The 27614-nt window shown below is 40.3% G+C and overlaps 1 protein-coding gene across 3 annotated transcripts; it reads right to left on the bottom strand.

Annotated features, from left to right (window-relative positions):
• FAM91A1 (family with sequence similarity 91 member A1) lies at positions 1–27614 on the bottom strand. 3 transcript variants are annotated; one of them, XM_066990720.1, is made up of 24 exons: positions 27428–27614; positions 25093–25177; positions 24250–24401; positions 22774–22831; positions 21093–21160; positions 19752–19865; positions 18637–18727; positions 16365–16427; positions 15192–15298; positions 14329–14367; positions 14105–14217; positions 13088–13206; positions 12572–12684; positions 12288–12374; positions 11394–11526; positions 10817–10965; positions 10227–10361; positions 8356–8469; positions 7331–7403; positions 6034–6183; positions 5434–5541; positions 5032–5155; positions 4049–4118; positions 1–2696 (listed from the first exon to the last, which is right to left on the bottom strand). In XM_066990720.1, exons 1-24 carry the CDS (start codon positions 27497–27499, stop codon positions 2502–2504), a joined length of 2532 nt encoding a protein of 843 aa, XP_066846821.1. In that variant the 5' UTR covers positions 27500–27614; the 3' UTR covers positions 1–2501. The 3 variants fall into 3 exon arrangements, with proteins under 3 accessions (XP_066846821.1, XP_013040490.2, XP_047905527.2); XM_013185036.3 differs by lacking the exons at positions 18637–18727; positions 19752–19865; positions 21093–21160; ... (2 more) ...; positions 25093–25177; positions 27428–27614 and adding an exon at positions 17447–17589; XM_048049570.2 differs by lacking the exons at positions 18637–18727; positions 19752–19865; positions 21093–21160; ... (2 more) ...; positions 25093–25177; positions 27428–27614 and adding an exon at positions 17386–17404.

Here is a 27614-nt window from a genome sequence, read left to right as displayed (position 1 = left end):
TTCATTTCATTTGTCTTTATTTGCAATACAATATAAAATAGATTCTTTTGGTATGAGGATCTTGGAGATCTTATTTTTTACACCACAATTAAAACAAAAGTCACATACTTTTGAGTAAAGCCTCTGGACCATCCCAAGCACTGGAGCTGTAGCCGAGTTTCAGGTATTTTACGGACTTCTTTGGTTGCAATCTATTCGGTAAACTTCAGATATGCAGACTTGAACACTTAAGCTCCTAATTCAGTGTTGAAGCAACAAAATTAGAGAAGCTTGATTTCTAAGAACTGCAACGTATCCGGAATCCTCACCATTAACAGTAAGATTTGTGGGTATTCAATAACTCTGAAAAGCAGACAACTTTTATTTAGAAGCTTTAGACAACCTAGTAACAGAGGTCATCCTTCACTCAGTAACACTGAAAGAGATGCAGCGAGAACAAAAACTGAAATCCATTCTCAAACTTCCATACAACAGATTTAACTTGCACTATCATCAGTCCCGTGCTTGTACAGACAGTGTGCATGGCAAGATTCAAAACAATACGCCAAACTAGCTCATCTACTGCAGCTCACTGTAGCGCTGAAAGTATTGTCTATAGTACTGAAAGTGTAAGCCATCCTCTACTGATTAGTTCCTCTACAGTGCTAGTTATTGGATTAATCTCCACACAACAATTCTCACAGTAAACTTGGTTTCTAGCAGACTGACATCCATTTCCTCTTTACTTTCCTTTGAAGGAAGTAAGGCAACGTAAAAAAACGCTATGGAGAGTATGTACTTCCAGTACAAGTCACTGTAGTGTAAATAAAGAATTTTATATAGATATTCTAGCTCCCTAATTTACACAGAATACTAAATTCAGTTGCTGTTGGTAAAATACAAAAACAAAATAGATGTAAAAAAAGAGCAGCACTGAGCAAACTGAAGTACTACAGACTTCCAGTTTCTTAGAGCACAAGTCCCACACTTACACTTTAGGAATGTATATAAAGCAAAGGAGAAAAGAAGAATGGGATTTTCACAGTCGCAGCTGAAGTCGCTGCATTAACCTACCATGGTACAGTTTCCCTTTTTGAACTTCTGTTGTGTTTTTTCATGCAGCCATACAGAACAGAATACAAACCCAAATGTTGTTATTTTTCTCCTCACTTTTTTTCAGCATCATCTTTGCCGCAGATTCTTGGTCCGTAACATAACGTAGGCTAGTAATGGCCGGATGGTTAAGTCTCGTTTTTAATTATGACTATTTAAATCAAGGTAGTTCCAGAAGAGAGTTGTTGGCAGAGTACTTAGACGCCTGGGTTAAAAGTCTTAGTATTTCAAATCTCTTGTTCTCCTCATGTGCTATATGGGACAGGCCTGTTGTTTGTGTTTGTTTTTTTTTTTTAAAGGTGGCAAGAAGTTGTTAATGCCTAGTATAAACAACGTGAAATCATGCTACATAAAATCATCCCCTAGAAATAGTCAGAACATGATTTTGGATGAAAAAACTCACTGTAATGTTTGTCAAAATCAACAGCTAATGGTTCAAGTAAAACAGATTCAGAGAAGTCTCTGCCTACACATCCTCTGCTGTTGTTTTCCTTTGCTAATGACAGTCATGAAAAATAAAGAGCTCTGTTCTTTCAAACATTAATCAATAGCACAGACCTAGTTATCTACCTTGAAGTCAACTTATGACATCAGGAGTTTTCCCATAGTGCTCATCAGCAGTTTCAAATAACAATGAGGGACAAACTCCCAGTGTGCCCAAAATCTCAGAAACTCCTGGTTTCGTACACAGAGCAAGACCAGTCCATTGTCAACAAGAACCCTACAAACAGAGCCAACCACTTCAGCTCTCCCTAATTCCACATCTCCACTGAACTCTGCCAGAGATGAAAGTGCACCATTCGTCTTCAAAGTGGCCTTAATCATCAGCAGGGCTTCAAGTCTGCCTTGATAAACATCAAACCTCTTCCTATTGTGCTGATTCGTCACGGCCTGGTATTAGGCTAAACAACGTAATTCAACAATTCTTAATGCCCCATATCACCATGATACTTTTTTTTTGAACAGTTGGTATCACTGAGCTTTCAGAGGAAGAGCCAAATGTCTTACCTTTATACAGAAAGATTTTCAGTAATACAGTACAAAACTAAACAGAATTTATGTCTGAGTAATGAACATAGAAAACTACTATTGCAATTTTGTGGTGACAGCATAGAAATTTAACAATCATCAGAAAGCCTACAAAGGGCGTGTTTAGTTATAAAAGAAAGATTGTCTCAAGATAAAAATAGTGCTGACAGCTAAAAAGCTCTCTGTTGCAGCAATATACGCAGTAATGAGTAACAAGTTCTAGACGGTTTAAGCATTTCCCCAATACTGCAACACGATACATTTTTGTAACACTACTTTTACACGGGTTATGCTGCAGCAACAGTACACTTCTTAGTCGTTGGCACTATAAATTAACCATAAGAGAAGAAAGGCATTCAGTGATCAATGCGTGAGAATCCCTATTTGACCTGTTCTTTAGGTGTGGCTGAAATAAAAACCGAGGAAGGGGACCGTCCGTTCCATTCGGATAACACACCCTCCTTGAACATGAGATTCTTGGCAGGAAGCGGAACACCCGTATCTGCAGGAGAAGGCTGCAAGAGTGAACTTGAAGAACCAGCATCATGGAGCTGATCCAGTGTTGAGATACCTTCCTAAAAGCAATAAATAAATAAAGGCATCTTAAAAACAAGAGAAATAATTAAGGATTTAACAGCTAGAATATAACAGGCTATTCCAATCTGCAAATAGAGTTAGTGTTTCTGAAATATGCTTAATCCACATCACTATGAAAGCAAAACCAGAACAAACAAAGGGCAGTAGGAAAGAAGCACAGCCTCAGCTGCATCTGTGTGCACATATTTAGGTTCCATGAAGCCTTCAAGGAGGCCTGAGATTTAAAAATAAAGGGAAGACCTAGCAAATTGAATGTAAAGTTATAAAATCCAGAGGATAGCTACTGTGTCAGTCTGAGTACGTTAAACACTGCCACTATCTCATATTGTGCTTGGAGGTGTGCGTATATGTGTGTATACACACACACACAGAGGCACTGACTTGATCATATTCTGAGTAGCTTTATTTCCCAGAATTTTGGTTTTCTCAGCTTAAAAATCACTTCAACACTTTTTTCCCCCTTCCCTATATAGATCATCATCAAGAAAAGTGTATCATCCAAAAGATTAAGAAGAAATCTCTTGAGACTCGTGGATGGCGTTAAGGTTTCAGACCTTTTGGGAACCTCCAATGTTCTCACGGGGAAACAGTTTCTAGGTCCCACCATCCGTAACACTACCTTGGTTAAGTAACCTGCAAGATCCATATCTTATTGGGAAGATTGAATTTTAGTATCACAAAGCGTAGGCAGCTAAGCAGATCCCACGTTACATGTTGACACACCCCGCTAGCACACATTTCCACACAGAACGATAGGAGGCTGCATAGCTGGCATTTCTCCTTGCTTGCAGTGCAAGGCCCCCGTTCTCTATCCTTGCTCTTAAAGATTCTCCCAAGGTATGTAGTTTTGCATATTTATACTCATTCACCACCAGATGCTATAAGATCTTAGGACGAGTGCCAGAGTATACTGGTGTAAGATACTTGTTAATGTATTTTATTTTTGCTAAGTGAACGCAGTTGACTTGAAATGCAGATAACATTTCAAAGCTCAGCACATTGACGGTTTGCAGAGATCTCCCTGATGTACCTAAGAAGCAACCAAGCAGCCACCAGAGTAGGCTGTATTTTAAGTAACTACCCTGTCCCCACTCCCCCCCTCCAAAAAAAAAGTTTGTATGGAAACCCAGAAATTAAGAGACAAAAATTTAAATAAGGCTAGAAGAATTTGAGGTTCACAGCACTTAATACAATTACTGGTTAGAGGAGGAAAAGGAACAAAAACCAAAAAACACAACGATGTATGTTTTCGTACAACAAAGAATGGCAAAGAGGGCAAAAAACGATGACAGCATACAGAACAACTTACATCTTGACTATTCATCCTTACCTGGAATGAATGAACAAAATTAAGGACCTGCAGAGAGAGCTTTCTGCTGGAATGTAAGAGTTTTTGAAGGCTGTCAAAAGTGAGAGAGAAGAATCTATGTTCAAATACAGAAAAATCAAAATGCACACCATAAATTCCCAAACTTCCAAAGGGCCTAGATTTATTCTAGTAAAGAAGTATGATGGTAACTTGCTCAGAAATAACTTTGGCAGTACCTGATATCATGTGACAAAATAAAAAGCTTTCGCACAGAAAGCTTGATGGTAATGTTATCACTGACAAGGCGTGGTGACGTGACTTAAGAAGCAGATTAGTGACAGACTATTAAAAGCAAGTTGACTGCTACAATAAAATCCCTAAGCCATGTTTTCAAGCTGCCTTTTATTTAGTTTCCAGAATCAAGGGGAAAAAAAGTGCACATCGTTGAAAGAGTAATCTTTCATAAAGAAAAGCTATCGTCAAAAGCAGAAGTTAGCTTGATCATAAGCCAGCACTAAGCTTAGGAAATAAAATGCCAAGATCAAAGAAACTTTACACCAAAGCTAAACACATTCTACATCAAAGCATTACTAGTAAGCTTTTTTTTTTTTTTTTTTGAAGGGGATCAGTGAGTGCAGAAAGAAGGAAAAAAACCTGTGCTAGGCTAGGAAGGGGAAATGACCTGGAAGGCACACCTAAATTTACTACTTGTTTTTGTTGTTGTTCAGAAAGTTTGCTACAAAGAATTAATTTTCCACCTTGCACAAGTTTTAAAAAAAAAAAGGCTAATTTTACTACACCTAGGGACTACTAAGACTGTCCATTACAGCTGGTATCTTCGAGCCAAAAAGCAATGCCACCACCTTACACACTTGAATAAGGTACTCTGACGATCAGCTCAGTTCTGCTCCTATAGTCATCGAGTTGTAGGTATTGTTTTTTGCAGAAGCTCTGGACATAACACACACAACTGTTAAACCTGTAGCTGGTAAAACACAGCTTACCTTTCTTTCCTACATAATCCGTGAGTGGCAATTTTTCTGCAGACTTTCTGATTCAACTCAGAGCTGAAGAGAGGAATGCCAAAGCATAATTCCAGGGGAACCCATTCCAGTTCTGTTGTGGGTACTAAAGAGACAACCAAATTTTAGGGAAAGACCAAGCAAGAATACTGATCCCAGAACCAGTTCTCTCAGATCAGGAATTTACTGGACAGTTCATACTTTCCAAGGCAATTAGTTTAATGAACTGCTCAAAGATTCAAGGGAATCTGAATTTTAGAAAGAACACTTAGTGTTGCACTTATCATCCTAGACAATAACTAACAACAAAGTGTTCAGAACCTTAAAAACAAGGCATCTTACCAGACTGAAAACGTTTAGTAAAGACACTTGTTATGCTTTTACCTTCAAGGCTTTGCTTGACTGCAGAATCCATTGAGGTTTCTTCTATCACCATCTCAAACGACTCTGTACTCCCGTTTACATCAGATCCTGATGCTAGTTCAGCGTCTCCTAGAGATAAAATAATTCTTACATAAACATTTAGATGAATATAAGTTTAATTATCAACTGATGTAAGGAACTTGACACAGGTTGTGCCCAAAGGACATAGAGCTAATAAGCTGGAGGAAGGGATATGGAGAAATATAGGGTCTTACTGATTTTAGGACTGAAGAGCTACTTAGGGATCCTCAACACACCTATGAAAGACCAAGTTCTGGCACATAAAAATGACAATTTACCTTTTAATGTTTTTAAATGATTTTCTTCCTTCTGCTGGCTATCGTAGTGCAGTGATTTTCAGTCTGTATCTGCAGTGTCTGAGCTAGGCTCAAAGAACAATTAGGAAGCCTGTCTACTGCCAGAAGCTTTACACTTGAGGTAAGTTCCTCTGTGTTAGATGATATTTTGTAGAGTTCCAAATAAAAAATTGTAATCCTTTGTTCAACTTTGCTGAAGTGATTGTATTAAAATCAAGGGGAAAAAAAAACACCGTTAACTAACCTCTTCCATCAGAAGCGTCGCTCAGCTTTCTGTTCGCATGCCGACTTGTAGGATTCAACATAGTGACATAGCCACAAAAATGCTGCAAGTCTACTTTGTTTCTCAGTATCTTCAAAGCTGTATGAATGCCCATGTTCACACGGGAGAAGTCTAGCAGAAAACGATACATATCCCAGTTTAATTTACCAAAATCCTCCTCCAGAACCATACAATTCTACAGTTCTCTAGGCCAGGCTAAGTTCTTTAACTGGATTTTTTGTCGTCTCCTGTAGTGTTCCAGATTAGTAATAACATTGGTGGATATGGGACAATACATAAGATGATGTCTGTCTAGCACACACCAGACCAGGTTCAGCTAGGAGCAACCATCGTCCAGCTCTTTCAGTGCCACAGCCTTTTACAGCAAATTTGATATAAGACATTCCACAGATCTGAAATTCTGAAGAACTGCAGTACAGTATTAAAGGGTAACGATGAGTTTCAACACCAACTTGTTCATGCTAGAACATAGAGATTCTGCCTTTGAGAATTTTTACCTACCACCAAGTCAGAAAACAGACTGGCCAGAGAGGGCATATATAAAAGTAATGCATTTTAAACGTAATAAAAATGAAAGTAGGAAATTAGCTTTATTTCTAGTTGGCCCAGATTCTTCTGAATAGCAGCCTAAATAATTTTAGATTTTATTTCTGGAAATTCACTGTGAGGAGACCTCTCAGCTGGAAAGGCTATGGCCTCAGCTATCCAGTGTTCGTGTCCTACTCACCAAGGAGTATGTCAGAAAGTTAATTCCTGTGTTTTTAAAATCAGTTGAGCTAGCCAGACTTTGAAGGAGAATTTGCTAGCAAAGCTCTTCCTAGGGAGAGAAATCCTCCATAATAGTTCCTAGTACTACTAAACAAGATAACTTTGTTTGCTTTTGGTCCCACCTCTCATAGTTAATAAATGCTGAATAGAAGCAAGCCTTTGAGAAGAATACACAGAAAATTTATTTATGCAGTTAATAAATACGCACAAATAAAAATTCAGAGGTGTTTGTGGAAGTTACTTCTTAATGTCTGTACTGGAAGACAGACCAGAAAACACGTTCTATTTAGGACACAACATAGAATGGAGACATATCCCTAAGCTTGGAACAGATTTGTCAACGATTTAAACATTGTTTCAATTTTTCATCTAATTTGACCTGTAATTACAAGATAATTGGTATTAAAATTATTATCACAACTTTGCTGAACAAGGTAACATGCAGGAAAAATAAATATGGTGGTGTAGAGGTTACGTTAAAGAAAATTACCTCCTTGCTGCTCAGCTTCATCAAATGGAAAAGGTATATGCATGGTTTCTCCCATTCCATGCATGCCATGCCCCTGAACATCAATAATTCGCATTAGACACAGAAAAATATACCATCAACTTAGCTTAGCCCTACTCCTGCTCCCTTTTAAAGGGTACCAGTCATGCTGATGAAACAAACAGAAATATTTATGTATTAAAACTCTTGCTTAGCTAAAATAGACTGAATAAGATACCTGACCCTCCCCTCTAAAATGCATATGAATAAACACAGTGAAGTTAAACTTCATTGAAGAGGAGCGATATTTCTCTACAATTACTATTTATAAACAAATTTCATAATCATTGGGCATTTCTGAATGAAGACAATGGAATTTCCACCCCTTAAGTCTGGAACTTTTTTGAGCAGTCAAGGCTGCCTTCAACAATGTGCAATTTTATGTTTGCTACAAATATTAAACATCTATTTAAATGATTAATTCCAACAATTCAGCTAAACTGAGGAAATACTAACGGAAGCTACTCTACTTACCCAAATAGACAAACCCACTCTGTTTCTGCTGTTTGTGACAAACAGCATGCTTGGCTTTCCATAAAAGCAGTCATTAATTACCTGAACTGTAGTTTACCATAAGAACTGAATACTAAGCACTCTGAAAAAAGCGCATTTCTTGAAAAATAGCTCATATTTCCAGCCACCTCATATAAAGTAGCTACAGTCCAAAATGCTTGTGGACTCTTCAGTTGCATTCCAGACCCCTACATCCCCAACAGGCCCACAAATCCACATTTCATCAAAACGCTGTTATGTCTGCCCATAAAGCAATAATGCACATGAAATATGCATTCAGTTCAAAACTTGTGTATTTACCATCTCTAAATCATAGCAGCGATGGCTACAGAAGTTAAACATTTTTCAGCTCCTGGCAAAAGCATAGCTCTCCTACATTCTTAATCTCCTCTACCATGCAACAGCTTTGCTCAAAATTACGTAGGTTTTCATCACTTATAGAGAGTACTCTGTACCTGAATTAGAACAGCTGAATGCGTTAGAGCATCATTCAGCATTGTGAGCACATTCGAAGTAGGAACCACTCCTGGGTCGTGACCCCAAGATGTTATTAGTAAGCGATCATAACCCTGGAAGACAGAAGAAAACTTACAGCAGTAAAAGACTATCCAAGCACACACTGAAATACTAGTTAGGCTAATAACATATTGTTACAATTCTGAAGTTACTGCAGGTAATTACAACTCCATAGCGTTATACTTTGTTCCAAGTATCACTCATGTTCCTATTTCCAGTAAAGACAGAAGTTTGCCAACCTTAAAGTTAAGATGCTGGTTGGAGCAGGAGGTATCTGTCACCAGTCCCTACATGGCCCTTGCAGCAGACTCATAACAGATAGGAGATGAAAATAATCCCATATAATTTAAAAGCAAAATAAAAACAAGATAAACTAACACAGTCAAAAGAGAACAACGATATATCCACCCCAAAATACATATCCAAAGAGAAGGGACGGAGAGGCAAGAACGCTGACTGTGAAACAATTTTTACTTCTTAGTTTTCAAGATTGAAGTGCGGCATGTCTGCTTATCTGTAGGAGTTTTAGAAATGTCTCAACAGTTCCTTAAGAAAATGACACTGAAAAACAGTAGCAGGAGAGAAGTATCCCCATCTGTATACAGAGGTAAAGAAGGCTCTAACAAGCTTGTGATAATGCATGGTGTGAAATCACGCAGTACAGGAAAACCAGACCCATCAGCTTACTGAAAATACAGGTTACTATAGAAATTTTCCAAGGCTACCACACTGACTGCTTTTCATCAATGAAAATATGCAATCCATAACATGTACCACTAGTTCAAGCTACTGACTGACTGATGTTTGAGTAAAACTCTTTGCCAAGAGCCTTACAAAATGCCTTCTCTAGAAGACTTGATTCACTTAATCTTGGGCTGTTTTAAAACTAGTCTTACAAACAGAAGCAACCCACAAAACTTTTGAGATCAAAAAGGACATGACGGGGAAGGGAAGAGATATATGGAAGATGTTGGAAGAATGAAAAATGCATCTACAAATCCTAGAGCCAGAGATGACTGCTGACATAGATATACCTTAGAAGACACATCCCTCTCTGAGTGTCTTCATGTTATTGTGATCTATTTAGCTCAAGTGTCTGCTCAGAACGAAGAGATGCAAACTGTAGAGACTCCAATTATAAATTTGAACAAGACTTTTGATTAGTTTATACTTCATGAACTCTGTTATCAGTGAGAGACAAACACTATTCAGTGTCTGCTACATGTCAAGTTAAAGTCAAGAGATATGATTTTTTGGTTCTGGCAAGTTTAGAAGCTGCCGTGACCACTCCCACCTAGGTTTGCCGAGCTACAAGATACCTAGCAGGACTTCTTTGTGAACGAACTAGACAGGACTTCTTTGTCCATGAACTGGACAAACCTGCACTGTCTTATGGAAATCCTTCCCAAAGCACTTTGTGTGTACTCAAAGGTTAGATGGATTCAAGGCTGGGAAGTACAGGGAGAGCAACTGCTCACTGCCGAGGTAAGACCTCCAGCCATAGCCTCTATATACACAAAATCACATACAGTTCAGGAAGTACTAGACCAGAACACGGGAAGGCTGGAAAGGTTTTAGGAGGAAATACTACGAAGCCATATAGCTACAGCCACTGCTAGAGACTGGCTACTGAGCCAAGTAAACCTTTTGCCCAACCTACTGTAATGTTTATTAAAATATTATGTCACTTAAACCGTAGGAAAAATTACTATTTCTCTGACTTCAACTGCTATCCCTGAATGCTTTAGCATACTGCACACCTCTGAAACATTTGGAAAAAGAAGAGGAAATAAATCCATGTATACGCTACCTGAAAAATATCTGGAAGTTTTCGAAGACGCGTTCCTTTAGAGAGCAAAAGAGAGGGTGGCCCTTGTCCAGTTATGTGGTAAATGTACAGCTTGAACCAAACTGAACTGACTTCTGGTATTGCAGGTCCAATATGCTGAAGAGAGATTATTCAAAACAATTAGAGCCTATTATTCTAATTCTTGTATGTACAGATATAACAATCAGCAGTTCTCAATAAAAATAAAGCTAGTTTTGCAGCACAGGAAGGAGCACAAATGCGTTAATTTCATAAGGAGAGATGATATTCTAGGTACTCACTCTCTTGATACTAAGGTATTTTCTATGAATGAGTTCAAGAACAGTGTATCTGTCATTAACCCCACTCAAACAGGTAAATTGTTAATAAATTAAACTGAATGTAGTAAACATTCACATTTTACTCACTAAGCATTTTTAGACAAATTGAAATACTATTTTACGTGGCAATAATTATGTCTCTTCTGAAGGGATACATGACAGACATCTAAAACAAAGTTAGAGACATTTATGTTACTAGATAATGTTTTTTTCCCCCCACAGTATTTTTTATTTTTTTATTTTTTTTTTTACCTGGGGTGTACAGCTGCTAATAGGTCGAATTTCATTGGTGAGTGGTGCCATGGAAACCAGCAGAGTGTAATTTTTATTGAGAACTCTGCTGCAGGTAGCTGGATCCAAACCGAGCAAACTCTCACATCGTAAGAGGTCCAAGGGAAACCCTGAGTTGAGAATGCAAGATTCTTAAATTATCATTTGAGATAGAACATAAAACAAAGCATGATCTAAGATTTTCCATTCCACCCTGCCAAACCATGCATACAGTATTCTCCACAACTAAATTTTAAATTATACACACATTTATTCAAGTTAATCCCAATAATTTCAGCAGTTCTGGTCATACAGAATTCCCTGGCACAGAGCTACAACTTGTTCCTCACCAACTGATCCCAGAAAAGAAGAACATGCAGAAATACTGAAGAAAGTTACTCAGCACCACAGGCATGAAGGATGAAGTAATGATGTTTTGGCTTCAAAATATTTAATTGAATAGGGAACACCAATTGCTTTGTAACACAGAAGCTTAATCTGAAAGATGAGTCCGTGGAAGTTAAAGTTAGAAGGATTTCCTTACAAGTATTCTCAGTACCGTTATTTGGTTGGTCGGGCTGCACAGCTTGTGCCCCTAGGTCTTTATTATGCCGCAGAAAAAGTATTGTGTTTCTCAGTGTAAGTGCATGATCAAAGTACCGCTGTGCTTCCCCTTCACCTGTGCTTTGAACCTAAACAAGAAGCAAAAATAAATACATATAAATGGCATGTTATTTCCATGAGCATCAATCACACAACAGGAAAAGATTAACAAACTAGCATTTTAAAGCTTTCTAACTAAATAACAACCCTGCAGGCTATATGCAAAGGTGATTCACAGCAACTGTTAAATGAAATTGAATCTTGGCCACACTAGTTGAACTGTCAAAACATACACACACCTATAAATGTGAACCATGCCTCAGTCTTTAAGCAGGGATTTACGTGTCCAGTCATCCTGATCGGTGTAAAGGAATACAGCAAATAATAGCACAGTCTTGCTACATAATTCCGGAAAGACAATTGTAGACTTATCTTTAAAGGGTACGTAGGTTAAACATACCAGCATATAATGGTTAAGTTTTCCTACAAAAATTATATGTAGATTTTCAGAAGTATATGAAGCACCCTACTAAACAGCAAGTGATTTCTATTTAACAAGCAAGCCCTAATGCAGGTGTACGTACAGATAGACTTGGGCAAATACTGCTCTCAAACTCACTTTGCTCACCAGACACCACATTTCTGTACACATGAAAGTCGCAAAAGGTTTGAATGCTGCAAATCAGCAGCATTTTAACTGAAACACTTAGGTTCAGCACGATGAGATTTGTGTTCGCAGCACTGTATTGCTAGATGAGACTCTTAAAGCAGTCTTATAGAAAATACAAGGTTTTTTTGGCCCTTTACACAAGTGCTGAAAAAGCATTTGGCCACACACGTAACAGATTACCTTTTCCAGCTCTACTAAGAAGCTGTCAAGAGACTCGTCTGACAGTTTCCCAACTTCAAACATAGTAACTGCATGACTTTTCAAGTTCTGGAACAACAAAACAAAATTGTTTTAATTATTTGAAAAGGAAACATGCAAGCAAAAATTTTTAAGCAAATGTTTCTTAGCCACAAACAATGTAACAGTTTTTAAAAGTAATTAAAGCTGCATTATAATGAAGTTGAACTATTTTAAAACTTTACATACTCATTCTTAGCGTAATACAGTGAACAATTTTGACATACTGGTGAAAGATTTCCCATCATTAGAAAGGCAGTGAGAGTAGAATCAAACAGGAAGGCAATACGCTTTGTATGTCCACTAGACAGATTCAGGCTGCTCACACTGGCTGTTTCAGCTAATAAAGAACAAGAAAATAGATTATCACATTTGTTTTGTTTAAATATAACATCAACAAGTCATAAAACTACTTAAAAAAATCAAAACCCCTTAGTTAATGGCATACTAAGCACTACAGAATTCCCTTATCTTTATTAAAGTAGCACCTGAATGAGTATGTTCACATGTCGGTATCTTGGTATCAATTGATATCCATATACAGATTAGCCAAATAGAGTTTTCTCCCTGAAAATGAGGCTGAAGAACTACAAAACAAGACATAGACACCCCCTCCCCCCCGTATATTTCATATGAAAAAAAGCAATCTGCATTTCATTTGTTTCTAGAGCCCTTTACAGCCTGTGGCACTACAAATATGAAATATAACTGCTCCTAATGTATTAAATTCACTGAGTGCTAACCTGGATCATCTTGACTGTTGGTATCTGTATCTGTGGCTGATGACCCAGCTTCCTGTATAGGACTTCTGTTTTCCCCACTGTCCCATGAAAGCAGCATCTTTTGAGGATCCAAAGTACTCCTATTAATGCGAATTAAAATCCACATCTATAGGTCACCGTAGCACCAGAGAAGTATCTCCGCCTTCCAGTGCTAGTATCCCATGCACAGGCACGCCCAACACATGCCTTTCAATACCTCTAAGCCCTAAACCAGTCCAGCATGATGTCCCTCAGAGTCCTGCTTTAGCTTCAGCAGAAAAGTTTATTTGGTGGTTTGAAAATACCAGGTTTTGAACAACGGATCTGAAAAAATCAAACCACCTTCTTTCAAGAAAAATCCAACGGAGAAATCTAGTTTTCTTTGTTCTCACATTCTGAGTTAGCATTAAAGAAAAAAAACACTACATCTGAGCTTCAGTGGCTTAAGAGAAATTGAACTAAACAAAGTGCCTGACAACTCTTAAATAATTTAACTTGGCACCTCAATTCAGAGAGCCCTTTGCTTCATATTAACATCACTTTTGCAGTATTTGATATAGATATGCATAAAGAATGTCAGTGAAAGAACTATTCACAGCAAGCAAGCTTTATGTACGTGCACATTCACTCACAGCAGTACCAAGAGACATTGTCTCTGTACTAGCACAGTAATAGCTGTTATTTCTGAGCCCAGCACTTCAAAACAAGCACACGCTTGTCTGCTTCAAAAGCAAGCAACTAGGCACTTAGAAGTCAAAAAGCCTGCTCTGAGTAACGACAACAGAAGTAATAAATTGAACTTACAGGGTAAATTATCACCCTTTATCCTCAGATTTTAAAGAAAATCAAGTATTTTTGTCATTATACATATTAGAAAGCCAAGTGAAATCAACTATTATAGAAGTCAAAGAGAGCAACTGATAGCTCTACAGTCAGATTTAGGCGATAGCTTTCTCTTCAAAGAGAAAATAAGCTTTGTGAAAGAATGGAGACACTTACTTCAGTCTGTTTACCGAAGGAACATTCTTCCATGATGGATGAAGATTATCCAGGTTTATCACTTGGCCTTTTTTATGAGCAAAGCCTAACCGACAGTACATGGACACAGCATTCTGAAAAACCGCACAAGCACATAATAAGGAACTGCAATATGAAACCCTTCTATGAAGGCAACTTTCAGGACATGACATTTTCACATCAAATAACATGTATGACACACATACCTTTACTAAAGATAAATCAATCTCTAGGACATTTGCAAGCTAAAAAGAAAAAAAAAGAAGAATCAACAATACAGAATTAAAAATGCAGAGTTATTTGCCACTTGTGGGCTTTGGCATCTTTTTATTGGCTTTGTTTCCTTATATTTGTTTAAATACAGCCTGTAATGGTAGAAGCAATTTTGCCTTGACCTAGACAAAATAGAAAAAATTGGGGGGAGTGTCATATGAAGTCTCATGATTGCTCCACTTCAAAGCATGCAAAAGAAATCTTAGGTTTTCTTCTACCGTGTAATTTCTAGGCTAATTGCGTATATCAGCAGACATACAAAGAAGAAAATAAATCCTGGATGTATTTAACGGATATTTTTCAGGTACTTATTCACAAAGTTTTGAGAATCAGACATTATGAAAAAGGTATTTCATTAAAATTTAAGTACTTATGCAAAAGCTACATTCCTACTTTAAGCCAATACCTTACATATTTTCACTACTGGAGAAATTTTTATTTTTTTTTTAAATTCACACTAGTAAAAACAGAATCAATCCATTTAGGACAGAGAGAAAACAGATTTCTCCAATTCTATCTTGTACAGAACAAGCTACAACAAGTCACCCCTGTATAAATTCACTCCAGCTGACACAGTTGCTTCACTGAATTGAAGGTGCACCTTTAGCCTGCAGCACTACCAAGTTACTTTCAATATTAAAGAATCCAGTTGGATCTCAAATCCTAGAAGTCTGACAATACTTACAAATAAAATCACTTGATAACTATCTGTATCTCAATCTTAAGTATCTCACCAGTGTGCTTTAGGCCCTTTCAAGTTTTCCTATCTCCCTCACACAAGGCAAGTTTTACTTACCTCTGCCACATTAGTGTGTTCGTCTATCGAAACAAATATCTTGTACAGGAGGGTTTCAAAGTAATCACCTTGCACTCTGTTCATCACAAAACCTTCAAGGGGCGGCACTGCAAAAGTTATTTGCAAGATTACAATTTGGTAATCTTTTTTAAACTGAAACTGCATAAAAACAGGCAGATAAATTTACACAGATTTAGTTTTCATGGTATCTATTTTTCCCTGGAGTCTGAAAGGATAAAAGCCTAAAGGTAGTTTACATGGTATTAAAAATTCTCCTACTCCTTAAGAAAAGCAACGGTTGTCAGTGTTTTCTTTTAAAATCTAAAGCCACTCTGCCCTGCATCGTCTTGCAGAGTCCTGCCCATCCACTACAGATAATTCCCAGTCAGCCAGCCAATAAAATGTTTTTCTAATGTGAAGGCAGGGGGTGAAGGGGACCAACAAGAACAAAAAAAAAAAAAAAAAAAAAAACACTTCCACCCTAGGCTGAGAATCCCAAAGCTAATATCTAAGCAGTAATTCTGCAATTAGAGGACACTTTCACTTAACTGCTCTGTATTAGAGCAATGACACATAGTTCTGCATAGCTAGGTTCCAAGTAATGCCTCTTTGCATATTACACTCAGCTCAGAAACCCCTGAGACCTAGCACAGAACAATGAGCTGTTCAAAGGGCAGCCATACAGTGCACTGGTTTCAGCTCCTACCTAGTCCCCAGACACAGCATTTTACTATAATTAAGGTGAGAAGACCGTGAATGATGAAACCAATATCTAGAAAAAAAAAAAAGCTGCATCTGTTAAAAAAGCCACACAGGAATCAAAAAGTCACATCCTTTGGCAAGGCAGCTGTATTTCTTTACATTATTCTTCCTTTTCATTACAGACATACAGGTGCATACTTATTAAGTCATGTCATGAATCTTTGAAAGAATCTCAGCTTACCTAGATATTTATATTAAAGCATAAAAATTCAAGTTGAATTAAGTCCCGTGTACAGTAAGAAAATGTTTTAATATGGCTGAAAAATACTTTGTTGGGAAAAGTTCTCATGGTTCAAATGCTTTAAGCAAACTCACGCATACAGACAAGCAGTTTCCAAGACAGACAACTAGAAGATAACTGAAATAGATCCAAGAAAACACAGGTATTATAGCATAAAAACATTGACTTACCTGCTATACAGCTATCGTCAGATATTGGTACATCGAGGTAAATAAATCCTTTGTTATACAAGCCTGTACAAACAAAAGCACATTGTTATAGAAAAAGCATTTTCCAGAGTACTGATGATACAAGTAGACTTCCCCACCAGTCAATTCAGAATTTAAAGTAATTTTTTCTATGAACCTGCACAGTACAATTTTACTTTGCAATGCGTGGATCAATGCATGTAATATTCAGCAGGTGTTACCCTAAAACAGAGCTCTTTACTTGAGCTCTGATGCAGTGCACTTGGAGCTCTGTAACTATTTTCAAGATGACTGAGTACAGTAGAATGACCAGAAATTGAAGCAGCTAGATTTGGTAAAAAACAATCACTTCTCTCCCTGAAAGCTAACTTTGTTTTCACCACCATCACTGTACTAATTCAGAATAACACTGATTTATAGTTTTGTCACCTGAGGCTGCTGGCTACATTTCAGTCCTGCTCTAACTCTGGGTAGAGCTTGTGTGCTTTGTAGCACAGACACAAACTAAGTCACATGAGCTCTGATGGTCCTCGCACGTGCTTCCCACAAATCTTCACAGAAAGTCTTTTTTATACAACTACGGAAATAAATTCCAGGGCACATCAGCACAAGGGATCACCAAAAGCACAGGAGACACAGGGAAGCATGGCATACAACATGGTGGATATCAAATAACACTTCCCACACATGGCCATGATTTGAGCACTAAGCATTTGAATTGAGTTCTGCACAGTAGATGAGACAGGGAAAAGTTTTTAAGAAAGGGCAAAACATTTCAGCATGGTTATCTTAGAGTCTTCTACGGTCTGTAACAGCTGTGCTCTAACTGCAAAGCATAAAGCTAAATTACACGTATAAAATAAGCCCAAGTTATTGTCAGGGGTTTATTTGATATGACCCAGTATCACTCCATCTACATTATATTTGATAAAGCAGGGAAAAAATGTAATAATGAGAGAGAGAGAATCTGTGTATATATGAGCATATATACAAATGTACATACCCACATATATGTATATACTTATTTTCCCTCTTGTCCTGACTGGATTGATTCTGTTACGTACCTATGTACATACACACACTACATATAGCAAAATTACTCCAGCGAGAGCTTAAACAAGATGCACGCCGTACACCTACGACCAACTTGAACTCATGCTGCTACAACAGCTGTTCAGCAACGTACTCAGCTCTGCAAACCAGCGCACATCAGCAAACCAGCATGAACAGCTCAGGATGACATCACAATCCATCAACACACTAAGGATGCTTTTCACCGTCTCTCCTTCAAATTCAGTGCTCGTACCTGATACATTAATTACTGTACCCAAAACGTATTGATTTAGACAAAAACCTACCCTCTTTCCCCATAAAATTCTACCCTACTAACAGTTCGCTACATTAATTGGCTATACAACATTCTTTTTCTACCCCTGAATTAGGTAGAAAGGTACATTGGATCCTTCTAAACCTATTTCCCTCCAAGCTTTAAGCCCTTTCCGCAAACAACACCAGGCCACATATATAGAAAAATCATTAAGTGTTTTTTGAATTCAAGTCTTCTTAAGCCCTACACTGTATTGGATCCACTACAGAGCTTGTATTACACCCACCTTACCTTTTGTTTGTTTGTTTTTAAATTTCTGTTTTGTTCTGCTTCTATAACAGGCAATGGAATTTGGCCTTAATTTCTAATACAGTTCCAATTGCCTGTAGTAAACCAAACATTTACAAACCAACTTCTCAAGAAGAGTTTGTCAATGAATTTGTACTCCCTTGACTAATGTGATTTGTCTACAGCTGATGCTTCTCACACTGAAATAGGGAGAGACAGGCTTTTAGATTTGAGCTCCATTTTTGATGGTGTTCAAACAGTGTGAAATTTCAAAACCTCTTCTTTGAAAAGCAAACAGAAGTTTTGGAACCTGGGAGCATCGACTCTGCCATTTTTATTTTCTCTTATCCTCATCTTACCACCTTGCCCTTCCCCTCGCTTGATCTCTACTGTCACTTTGTAATGAAGGAATTTGTTAAATCATTTGAAATAGCACATCAACAGCTGCTAAAGGCTCACCCTTAAATAGTTTACAAGGTCTAGAACGTAGTCTGTACAAGCTCTTGAGTTATTTTCCTCCACATACTCCTATGCTACACTGTCTACAACCCTTTTATTCCTAGTTTTCAAACACTACTCTCAGAATTTACTGATTCTGGCCAAGATTAAATAAAGAAAGAATGTCAGTCAAACACTTACTGTGAACTACATGGAAGTCTAATGAACCAGCAAGCTGAGGACCTGAATCAATTATCTTATCGATAGCAGACTTCTCCGATGTAGTGCAAATCTAGGTGAATGAAATCTTGTTAGTCTGTTGGAGAAATAAGTCTATGCAACTTAAATAATACCGCTCAAAAACCACAAGTATCTCATGTTCACATTAGTCAAAAGAAATTAGAACACAGAACGTAACCATGCTCTTCAGCAAAATGCTTGCATTCACTGCATTTCCTGTTCAAGTCTTAAAATTTTCACTCTTGTCCCTACACAAGATGCACAGGTAACAATGATTAATTGCACAGGGGACAAATGAAGTCCACAGAGGTTTGCTCTTTAAAGCTTCTGAATTGAGTCTTCAACCATGCAACTGGAACCATTCTAGAAAGAGGTCAAACACAATATCAAAGCAACTTGCTTCACGTTAATTATTCTGGATTGATGGTATGTCAGAATACAAGCAAATGCCGCCTGAGATATTCCCAATGATAGCAAAAAAAGATTTCATCACTGCTTTAAATACATTCCAATCTAAGCAAACAAAAAATTCCGGAGAAAGAATTCAATCAATTAATTAGATCAAGTGACGAGCTGACCGTAGAGAAATTGTGAGAATGAAAGTAGAACGAGGAAGAAGCAGTAAGCCAGCTCACGTTTTTCATGTGCAAATAACAAAGAAAATACGGAGACATAAGGTGAGCAGAAATGACGAAGATACATATCAAAGTCCGCCAGCATTCTAGTTACACTGAAGGTGAAGATTTAGTAAAAAACAATATGTCAGAGTTGAAATGAAATTTAAGAGAAGCTATTTAGCTGCATGTTCCCTATAAAGCACAGCAGCACATGCTTCGGTTGCCACAGTTAGGCTGACCCAAAGCAACCTCGGCACTGCACACAACACAGAAAGTACAAAGGAGGGAGAGGGCAGAATATGCTGAAGAGAACAGCCACTTCTAGTTCCAGTCTCTATATCCGGAAAAGAGTTGTTACAAACCTCCAACCTGCAACAGTCTTTGTGTAGAATACTCAAAAGGAAGCCCATTTTCGGGGTATTCAGCTAAAATTAGGAGATGCAAGCTGTACTCACGTACCTTGATGTCATCCTCAGTGATGTAGCCAGACTGCACAACCCACCAAGCCTCTATGGCTATTTCCACGGGTTTCACAGGTAACAGATCACGGGCTGTTTTCCTTCTGAAAAATTTCTGCAGTGGTACAGTCCATTTGAGATAGAAATAAGTAGCACTTCACACGTGCAGACAACTGTTTACCTTTATAAAACCTAATTTTATAAGCATCCATTTTTAAGTACATTATATCCACAGACTGGACACACACAAATACTTTTAATCTTGTCATTTAGTAAAAGCACACGCTTGTTCAGAAACAAATGTGCTTCCCTCCGCCCTCACATCATATGAGAATGAGAAGGAAAAAAATATTTCCATGTGATATTGTCAAATCTTCACATAAAACTGTATTCTATGTGCCATTAATTAAAAACACTATTCAAACACATCAGGATTGAGTCCAAGAACAGCAGTATACAAGTGGTATATTTTAAGAAGTTCAACAGCATTAAAAACGATTTTAAGAACATAGTTTATTTACTTTAAAAGACCGAGTACACCGCATTCTCAATCAGCATGATGCCATAAAAGTACAGTGAATTCCAATCCAAGAAAGAAAACCTAAAGGGTACTGTTTACTGACAGCTCCCTTTCCATTCTCTTCCACTGCATAGCCATTACTTTTTGGTTCACTTTGTCAACTTCGTATTTCGGTAAACACACTTTGGCTGAAGGAGTACCATGAAGCTACTGGGAGAGTATTTTGTAGAATCATAAAGGTTGGACAAGACCTCCAAGATCACCTGGTCCAACCATTTATGAGTTTCCTGGAGAAAGAAAAGTCTGTTGCAAACTGAAAGACCTATACAGCTATCAACTGCCATCGCAATGTTTTCCACAGTTCACATGCAGGGCTGCTTGTTCAGACGCACCGCTGCTGTCTTTGAGAGCAACATGTGTACCACAAAAATGCACTCCTAGTTGGAGAACGGTCCCAGAATGAGTTCTGCTCTCAGCTGCACCCATAGAAACACGGGATAATTCTTCCAAAACCAACACCGCTATTCCATATTTATAGTGGCCAGGAAATATTAGTTACCTGGTGCCACAGAATAAATACATCTCTGAAAATATGTTAAAAGAAGTAATGCCACATATCCTTGTCTTTAGTGTATTTTAATTTAAAAGTTCTTTATTAATATCACAAAGCAGAAAATAATTAGCAATACAGTATGTTGTGTTTGGTTAAACATTATTAAAATTAACAAGGCCCATGAAATGTTTCCATTCCCTATCAAAGAATATGCTACGGGTGAGGGGAAGTGGGGGAGGGAAGGAAGGGAAAATCAAAGACAACCTCACCTTTGAAGATCTACATTGGTTCATTAGATCTATATACTGGTTTCTTCCTATACCAAGAAGTCTTAGACCTGAAAAAAAATTAAGTTTTTATTTCTCTTACGAAGGGTTTAAGATGAAGATACATAAAACATTCTTCAAAGAATCACGCCTACTTCACTTATTCTTTCTTCCCAAAATAACAGAAAACCTCAAGTCAGTTCTAACTGAATTTGACTGAGAATCACGTGCATCTAAAAACCACAACCTATCCCTGTTTACTTACTCTACAAAGGTTTAAAGAAAAAGATCCCATTTCTCTCAAGTCACAGGGTAGCATGGAATAATCTAACCTCTTTCTCTTTGGCTCTTACATCAACAGTTAATAACTATGCTTCAGATCAAGAGGACTAAAGTTGTACCCAATTTTGGTTGATAGCTTTCTTTCCCCAGACTAAAACCACACCACGCAGTGGATTAGAACTCTGTAAGCTAAGAATTAGAGCACAAAAGGCCATATAAGCCTTTAAGGAAGATGACTAACAACTATTTGAGTTCAAGTGAATCAGGATTTAATTCTATAACCCCTAGTCTTCAATCACTAACAATCTGCGAAAAGATACAAGAAAACTACTCAAGCAGTTTTGAGCTTTGACCCATGTTCTGTCTCAGTTTTACGTCCAGCTTTCTGGTTTGACACTAGTTTTATTAAAAATGATAATGAAGATACGCAATTTACTTCCGTCATTGACTCACAGCTGCTGTTAAAATAATAGGATCGGTACGAAAAAAAACAAAGAAGCCTTTCTTGTCTGCAGACTCCTGAGCAGCATTAGATTTCCAAGAACCTACGTCATGCTGAGCAAAACGTTTCTTATCTGTTTCCCCAGCGTGAACATTAAATAAAGGCAAATTAGTACAGTTAACTCAAGGTTTTGTGTTGTTTAATAAAAATAAAAACTGCTCTCCAAAGCTGCAGACTACTCCTCACGTGACTGTACGTTTTGCTTGAAGAGAACCATATAAATGCAAAGGGAAGGTGAGAAATGAAGCACATAGCTATAAATAACTTCTCAGTGGCAGGTTTCAGTAACACCCTCCCTGTGTCAGCAGTCCGCATTTTCCTCTGTAAGACTTGTCAGCAGGCTATCGCTCTGTTCTCCTTCAAATTCAACACGCGAGGTTGCATTTTCACTTCCCTAATCAGCCCTTCTGGTGCCCACAGCAGAAAGCAAGACAAAAACAGCTGGGACATCCAAAGGTATCACAGAGTAACATTTTGGTACGCGTCCCTCTTTGTACGCTGATGTTAATTCACAGGAGTGCCAACAGCCTTTCGGGGACTCCCCAAAGCTTTCTACCCAACACACACCAAAAAAAACTACTAGGAAAGCATCAGCTCTGCTTGCTGACGCACAACAACAGCCAGGGAGCCTTTCCACCCAGAAGTCCCAACAAACAGCAATGCACCACAGACAAGGACAGACGCTGCACAAGATTTTGTACCATGGCTATTTGTACCCAAATTAGCCCAATTCTTGTGCTAACCATACGGACAGCACTCCGCATGCAGAGCACATGCTCCTTGACACCACTATTTAAATGCTTCTACACCTTCACTCACACCCTTGTTTCCAAGCAAACAGACGCCCTGCAAATCAACTCCAGCTCCTTGAAAGCAGCAATGCAGCGAGAGATTACTTACAGTCAGCAGCAGTGAAGTTGGGTAGCGAATCATAGCTTTTCTCACTGTTCATTATATCCTTAAAAAGAAAAGAAAACTTAGTTCCAACAAGAAAGTCACTGCTTCAGAGAAGCAGGTCCAAGAATCACTCTGTCTTGTAAAAAAAAATTGAAATTAAAATAGAAATCTATTGAAGTCATTGTATCAGTTCTGGCTGGGATGGAGTTAATTTTCTTCGTAGTAGAAAACGTTTTGGATTGGTGACCAAAACAATGTTGATAATACACAAATGTTTTAGTTATTACTGAACACTGTGCTTACACAGCCTCAAGGTCCTTTATGTTTCTCACAGTGCCCTGCCAGCGAGGGGCTGGGGGTGCCCCGGGAGCTGGAGGGACACAGCCAGGACAGCTGGCCCTGAATGACCAAAGGGATGTTTGTAACACACGATGGCACGTTCAACAAAAGCTGGGGGAAAGGAGGAGGAAGGGGGGGATGTACGGAGTTATGGCATGCGTCTTCCCAAGCAACCATTAATCTCGCTGAGCCCCGCTTTCCTGGAAGTGGCTGGACATCTGCCTGCCACTGCGAAGCAATGAATGAATTCTTTGTTTTGCTTTGTTTGCAGGAGCAGCTTTTGCTTTACCTAGCAAGCTGTCTTTAATCTCAACCCACAAGTTTTCTCACTCATATCCTCACAATTCTCTCCCTCATCCCACTGAGAAAGCAGCAAGCACCTGTGAGGGGTTAGCTGCCTGCTGTGGTTAACCCACACCAGCCAGTTAACTTCCCAGACTTGCCAACTGCTTGACTACTCATCACAGAATAAGTTAAATACACAAAAAAATATACTTTGGTTTGATGTAAGCTTTAAAAAGCTAAAAACGCTGATCTACAGAGCAATAAGGGTGAAATCCTGTATCTGTCCTCACAACAAAAAACAGCACAGGAAATTGCTAACCAATAATGCAGAATAAGCTAGGAACTAAACAGCTATAAAGCGTACAATCGCTGAGCAGAAAATAAACAGTCGCTTCCGACATCCAAAGAGAATAAAAGAAGATTGCCAGTGTGTGACAGAAAACAGAGCCATCTTAATTCTCAGAGAAGAAATCTCTAATATGGTCAACTATCATTTTTGAAAAGAAAACAAACCTGTGTTGTTTTTTTAAACAGAATTCCCTTTGTTCTATTAATCAAACAGTTTGGTTTTGGTTTTTTGTGCAAATGAAGAGTCACAAATACCAAACATCGAAAGAAAGACTGGCCCGCTCAGTGTCCTGTGACAAAGTCCAGTCCTTGAAAGGTTTCCAGGGGCACAAGGGAAAAAACTGCAGGTACAAGGAGTTGCCCGGAAACTTTCCTTACCTGCAGCTTGTTAGCAGATCCTACCCAAAGCAAACAAGCCCCGTGACACTGCCCTGCATGCACTACGGGGCCAGCTCTGCTGCCTCTAGGACAGAACACAACATTTTCTCACCCCGGTTTCGTGCTCACCTCCATGATGCCGGTGTAATAGGAAAACGGTGTTACCCTCAGCCCCTTAACCATGATGTCGGACAAGTGGTAAGGGTACAACATCAGGTGATCCCGACTGTATTTCAGCAGATCCTCGTAGTATTTCCGCTCGTCCTTCTTGACATGCTTAACTACAAGAAAAGGGGAGAAAAAGTCATGAGGTTTATTAAAAAAAAAGTAAAACGTCACAGCAGAAGGATCAGAAATAGCAAAATGTGGATTGACAAAAGTAAAAACCGAACAAAGGAGTGGTGCAGGGCATTCGGCACCCATTCGACACACACGACGAGCACTCTCAGAGCCATTAAGGATCACTTCAGAACAGAACAGATTTATTTCACAGGTTACCACGAAGTGGCCCGCTGAGAGACAGCTCACTCAGGCTCTAGAAACTACCATTAATTAGTGAAACCATTATCTACGACAGAAGGAGGACTTGATGCGGTCAATACGGAATACATTGGAAGTGTGCAAACAAGTCATAACCAATAGCTCCTAAGAGCCAGGCTTTATTTTATTAGCCAAGGCCACTGTAACAGCTCTTAACTTCTTGGGAAAGGGCACAACTAACAGGAACTTGCTCACAGCTGCAGTAGGAATCCAGCTGCACCCACCAACTCGGTAACCTTACGAAGCGCTTTGCTGGAGAAGCAGCCAGGTAGACCCAAAAGTAACGCTTTTTCTTGACGTTTTATCATTTAGAAGGATTTATTTTCAGGGAGGGACCTTGAAATGGGGCGAGCTCTTGCAGCTTCTCAGCAAAGAGCCTTCCATGAGGCAGGATCGGGTAGCAGCTGGAAGTTGTTTTGTTTCTTTACTCACCTAAGTTATTCCGGTACCGCAGCTGATTGCGGATGCTGTAGAGCACGACCTGCCTTTCATACTCCCTCTGAGAGTTTCCGAGACCCTTGAAAAGAAGAAGACCTGTCAGCTGGCACGCACAAAACCTGTCTTAGTGAAACCACTGCAGAGCGTCTCATACAGAACCAAATGCAGGCACTTGTCATCATTCAGCAAGTCCCCAGTTCATTACAGTGATAGCAACTTCAGTCCTGGCACAAGGTCAAGAGTATTTTTGGTGAAATGGGTCCCTCCACACAGGACGTGGAATTAAAACGGCAATCTTTTGTTGTTTTTCTGTTCCTAGAACCACTCTGGTCAAAAAGGGAGCCTCTCATCTTCAAATCGAAGGTTAAAAAACTCGTTTTTGATTACAGGAAGCACTGAGCATTTTACCAAGCAGTCAGCACCTTGCAGCCTTGAAGAAGCGCCCCGAATTAGTGCAACAGGAATCTTTACTTGTCAGTGACGTGGAGTTACAGCTGTTGCACATAATATAAGCTTAGAAGTAAAAAAATAAAAAATAAAAAACTTCACTGGTAACTTCACAGGAGGAGGCAACCAAGTGATCTTAGGTCACAAGATGAAGGCGTAAGCACAGCACTGTACTCGACTATCACAAAGCAAGATAAAAAGCAAACTTTGCTTGATGCTTTAAATGCCTTATTTCCGCAGCTGCCCTGTGAAACTCCCCGCATTATTCCTCTACTCTGCGTCTGGTAAAAAAGCGGGGAGGTTTTCTTCTCCCGGTTCCCTCAGCTGAAGCTCCCATCCAAAAGAGATCCTTAGACAGAAAGGTGTTTTGCTGCGTGTACGGGACAAAGAAGCGCTGCAGAGCCAGGTACTAGAAAACAAACACGCTCGGTATCACAGCTGGGGCCCACGACCGGACACCCAAAGAGAGATCCAGGCGCTTTCTCCGAGCACAAAAGCCGGCAGGAATCGTTTTCCAGCCTTCCAACAGCACTGGGCCCTGGGGCTGAGCCGAGCACCTCCCTTTCCCCTGACACGCTGCCTCCCCGCCGCAAACCAAACCTTCCCGAGGTTTCCTTTTCCCCGAGTGGCTCCCACGACGCTTTCCTGCCGACGGGGCGCAGCAGCGCCGGGCGCTGGGGACAGAGCCCTGGCTCAGGGCGCGCTGCTCCCTGCTGGGGCACCCGCCTGGGGCTGGGCTGAGAGCACCCCCGCACCCCCAAGGCCTCCTCTCACCCCACACAGACCCCAGACCACTCCTACATGCCCCTCTATTGCCACCCAGACCCCAGACCACTCCTATATGTACACCACGTTCCTCCCTTACAGACCCCAAAACACACCTATAAGCCCCGCTCCCCCCCAGACCCCAAACAACTCCTACAAGACCTACTCTCCGCAGACCCCAAACCACTCCTATAGGCCCCTTTCCCCCCCCCCACACCCCAAACCACTCCTACAAGCCCCACTCCCCCTACACAGCCCCCTAACCCCTCCTATATGCCCCTCTTCTCCCATACTGACCCCAAACCAGTCCTATACACCCCATTCCCCCCTCATAGACCCCAAACCACACCTGTAAGCCCCACTCCCTCCACACAGCCCCCTAACCACTCCTATATTCCATAATCCCCCCATACAGGCCCCAAACCACTCCTATAAGCTCTTCTCCCCCCACACAGACACGAAACCACTCCCATATACCCTATTTCCCCCCTTACAGGCCCCAAACCACTCCCATACACCCCATTTCCCCCATACAGGCCCCAAATCTCTCCTATAAGCCCCTCTCCCCCCAAAGAGGCCCCGCACCACGCCTATACACCCCATTCCCCCTTACAAACCCCAAACCACTCCCACACGCCCCTCTCCCAGCTTACAGACCTCAAACCACTCCCACATGCCTCTCTCCCACTAGACCCCAAATTCCCACTAAACCCCAAATCACTTCTGTAGGCCCCTCTCCCTCCTCCAGACCCCATACTACTCCTACACTCCCCTCCCCCCTCACGCAGACCCCAAACCACTCCTATACACCCCACTCCCCCCTTACAGACCCCAAACCAGTCCCACACACCCCATTCCCCCCTTACAGACCCAAAACTACTCCCATACACCCCTCCCGCCCCGCACAGCCCCCAAACCACTCCTATATACCTCACTCCCCCCCTACAGACCCCAAACCGCTCCTATAAGCCCCGCTCCCCCCTCGCAGCCCCCAAACCACTCCCACACGCCCCTCTCCCCACACACAGCCCCTCTCTCCCCTCACAACACCCCCGCACCTCTCACAACCCCCTCACACCCCCTCTCTCCGCACCGAGCCCCCCCCCCCGGGCTGTACCTGCTTGACGCTGGCCGGCAGCCGCGCCCAGGGGTAGTTGTGGCGGATGTGGAACTCCACGTCGATGTTCATGGCGAGGGGGCCCGGCAGCCGCCGCCGCACCAGGCCCCGCCGCCGCCGCCGGGGGGCGCCGCAGCCCCGGGGCCGCCCCGCCCGGCCCGGCCCGGCCCGGCCCGCTCCGACCCGC

This window comes from Anser cygnoides, chromosome 2 (assembly GCF_040182565.1).
Source record: "Anser cygnoides isolate HZ-2024a breed goose chromosome 2, Taihu_goose_T2T_genome, whole genome shotgun sequence".
NCBI classification, from domain to species: Eukaryota; Metazoa; Chordata; class Aves; order Anseriformes; family Anatidae; genus Anser; species Anser cygnoides.
The sequence above is the reverse complement of the archived record's forward strand: the minus strand, read 5'-3'. Positions and strand labels throughout refer to the sequence as shown.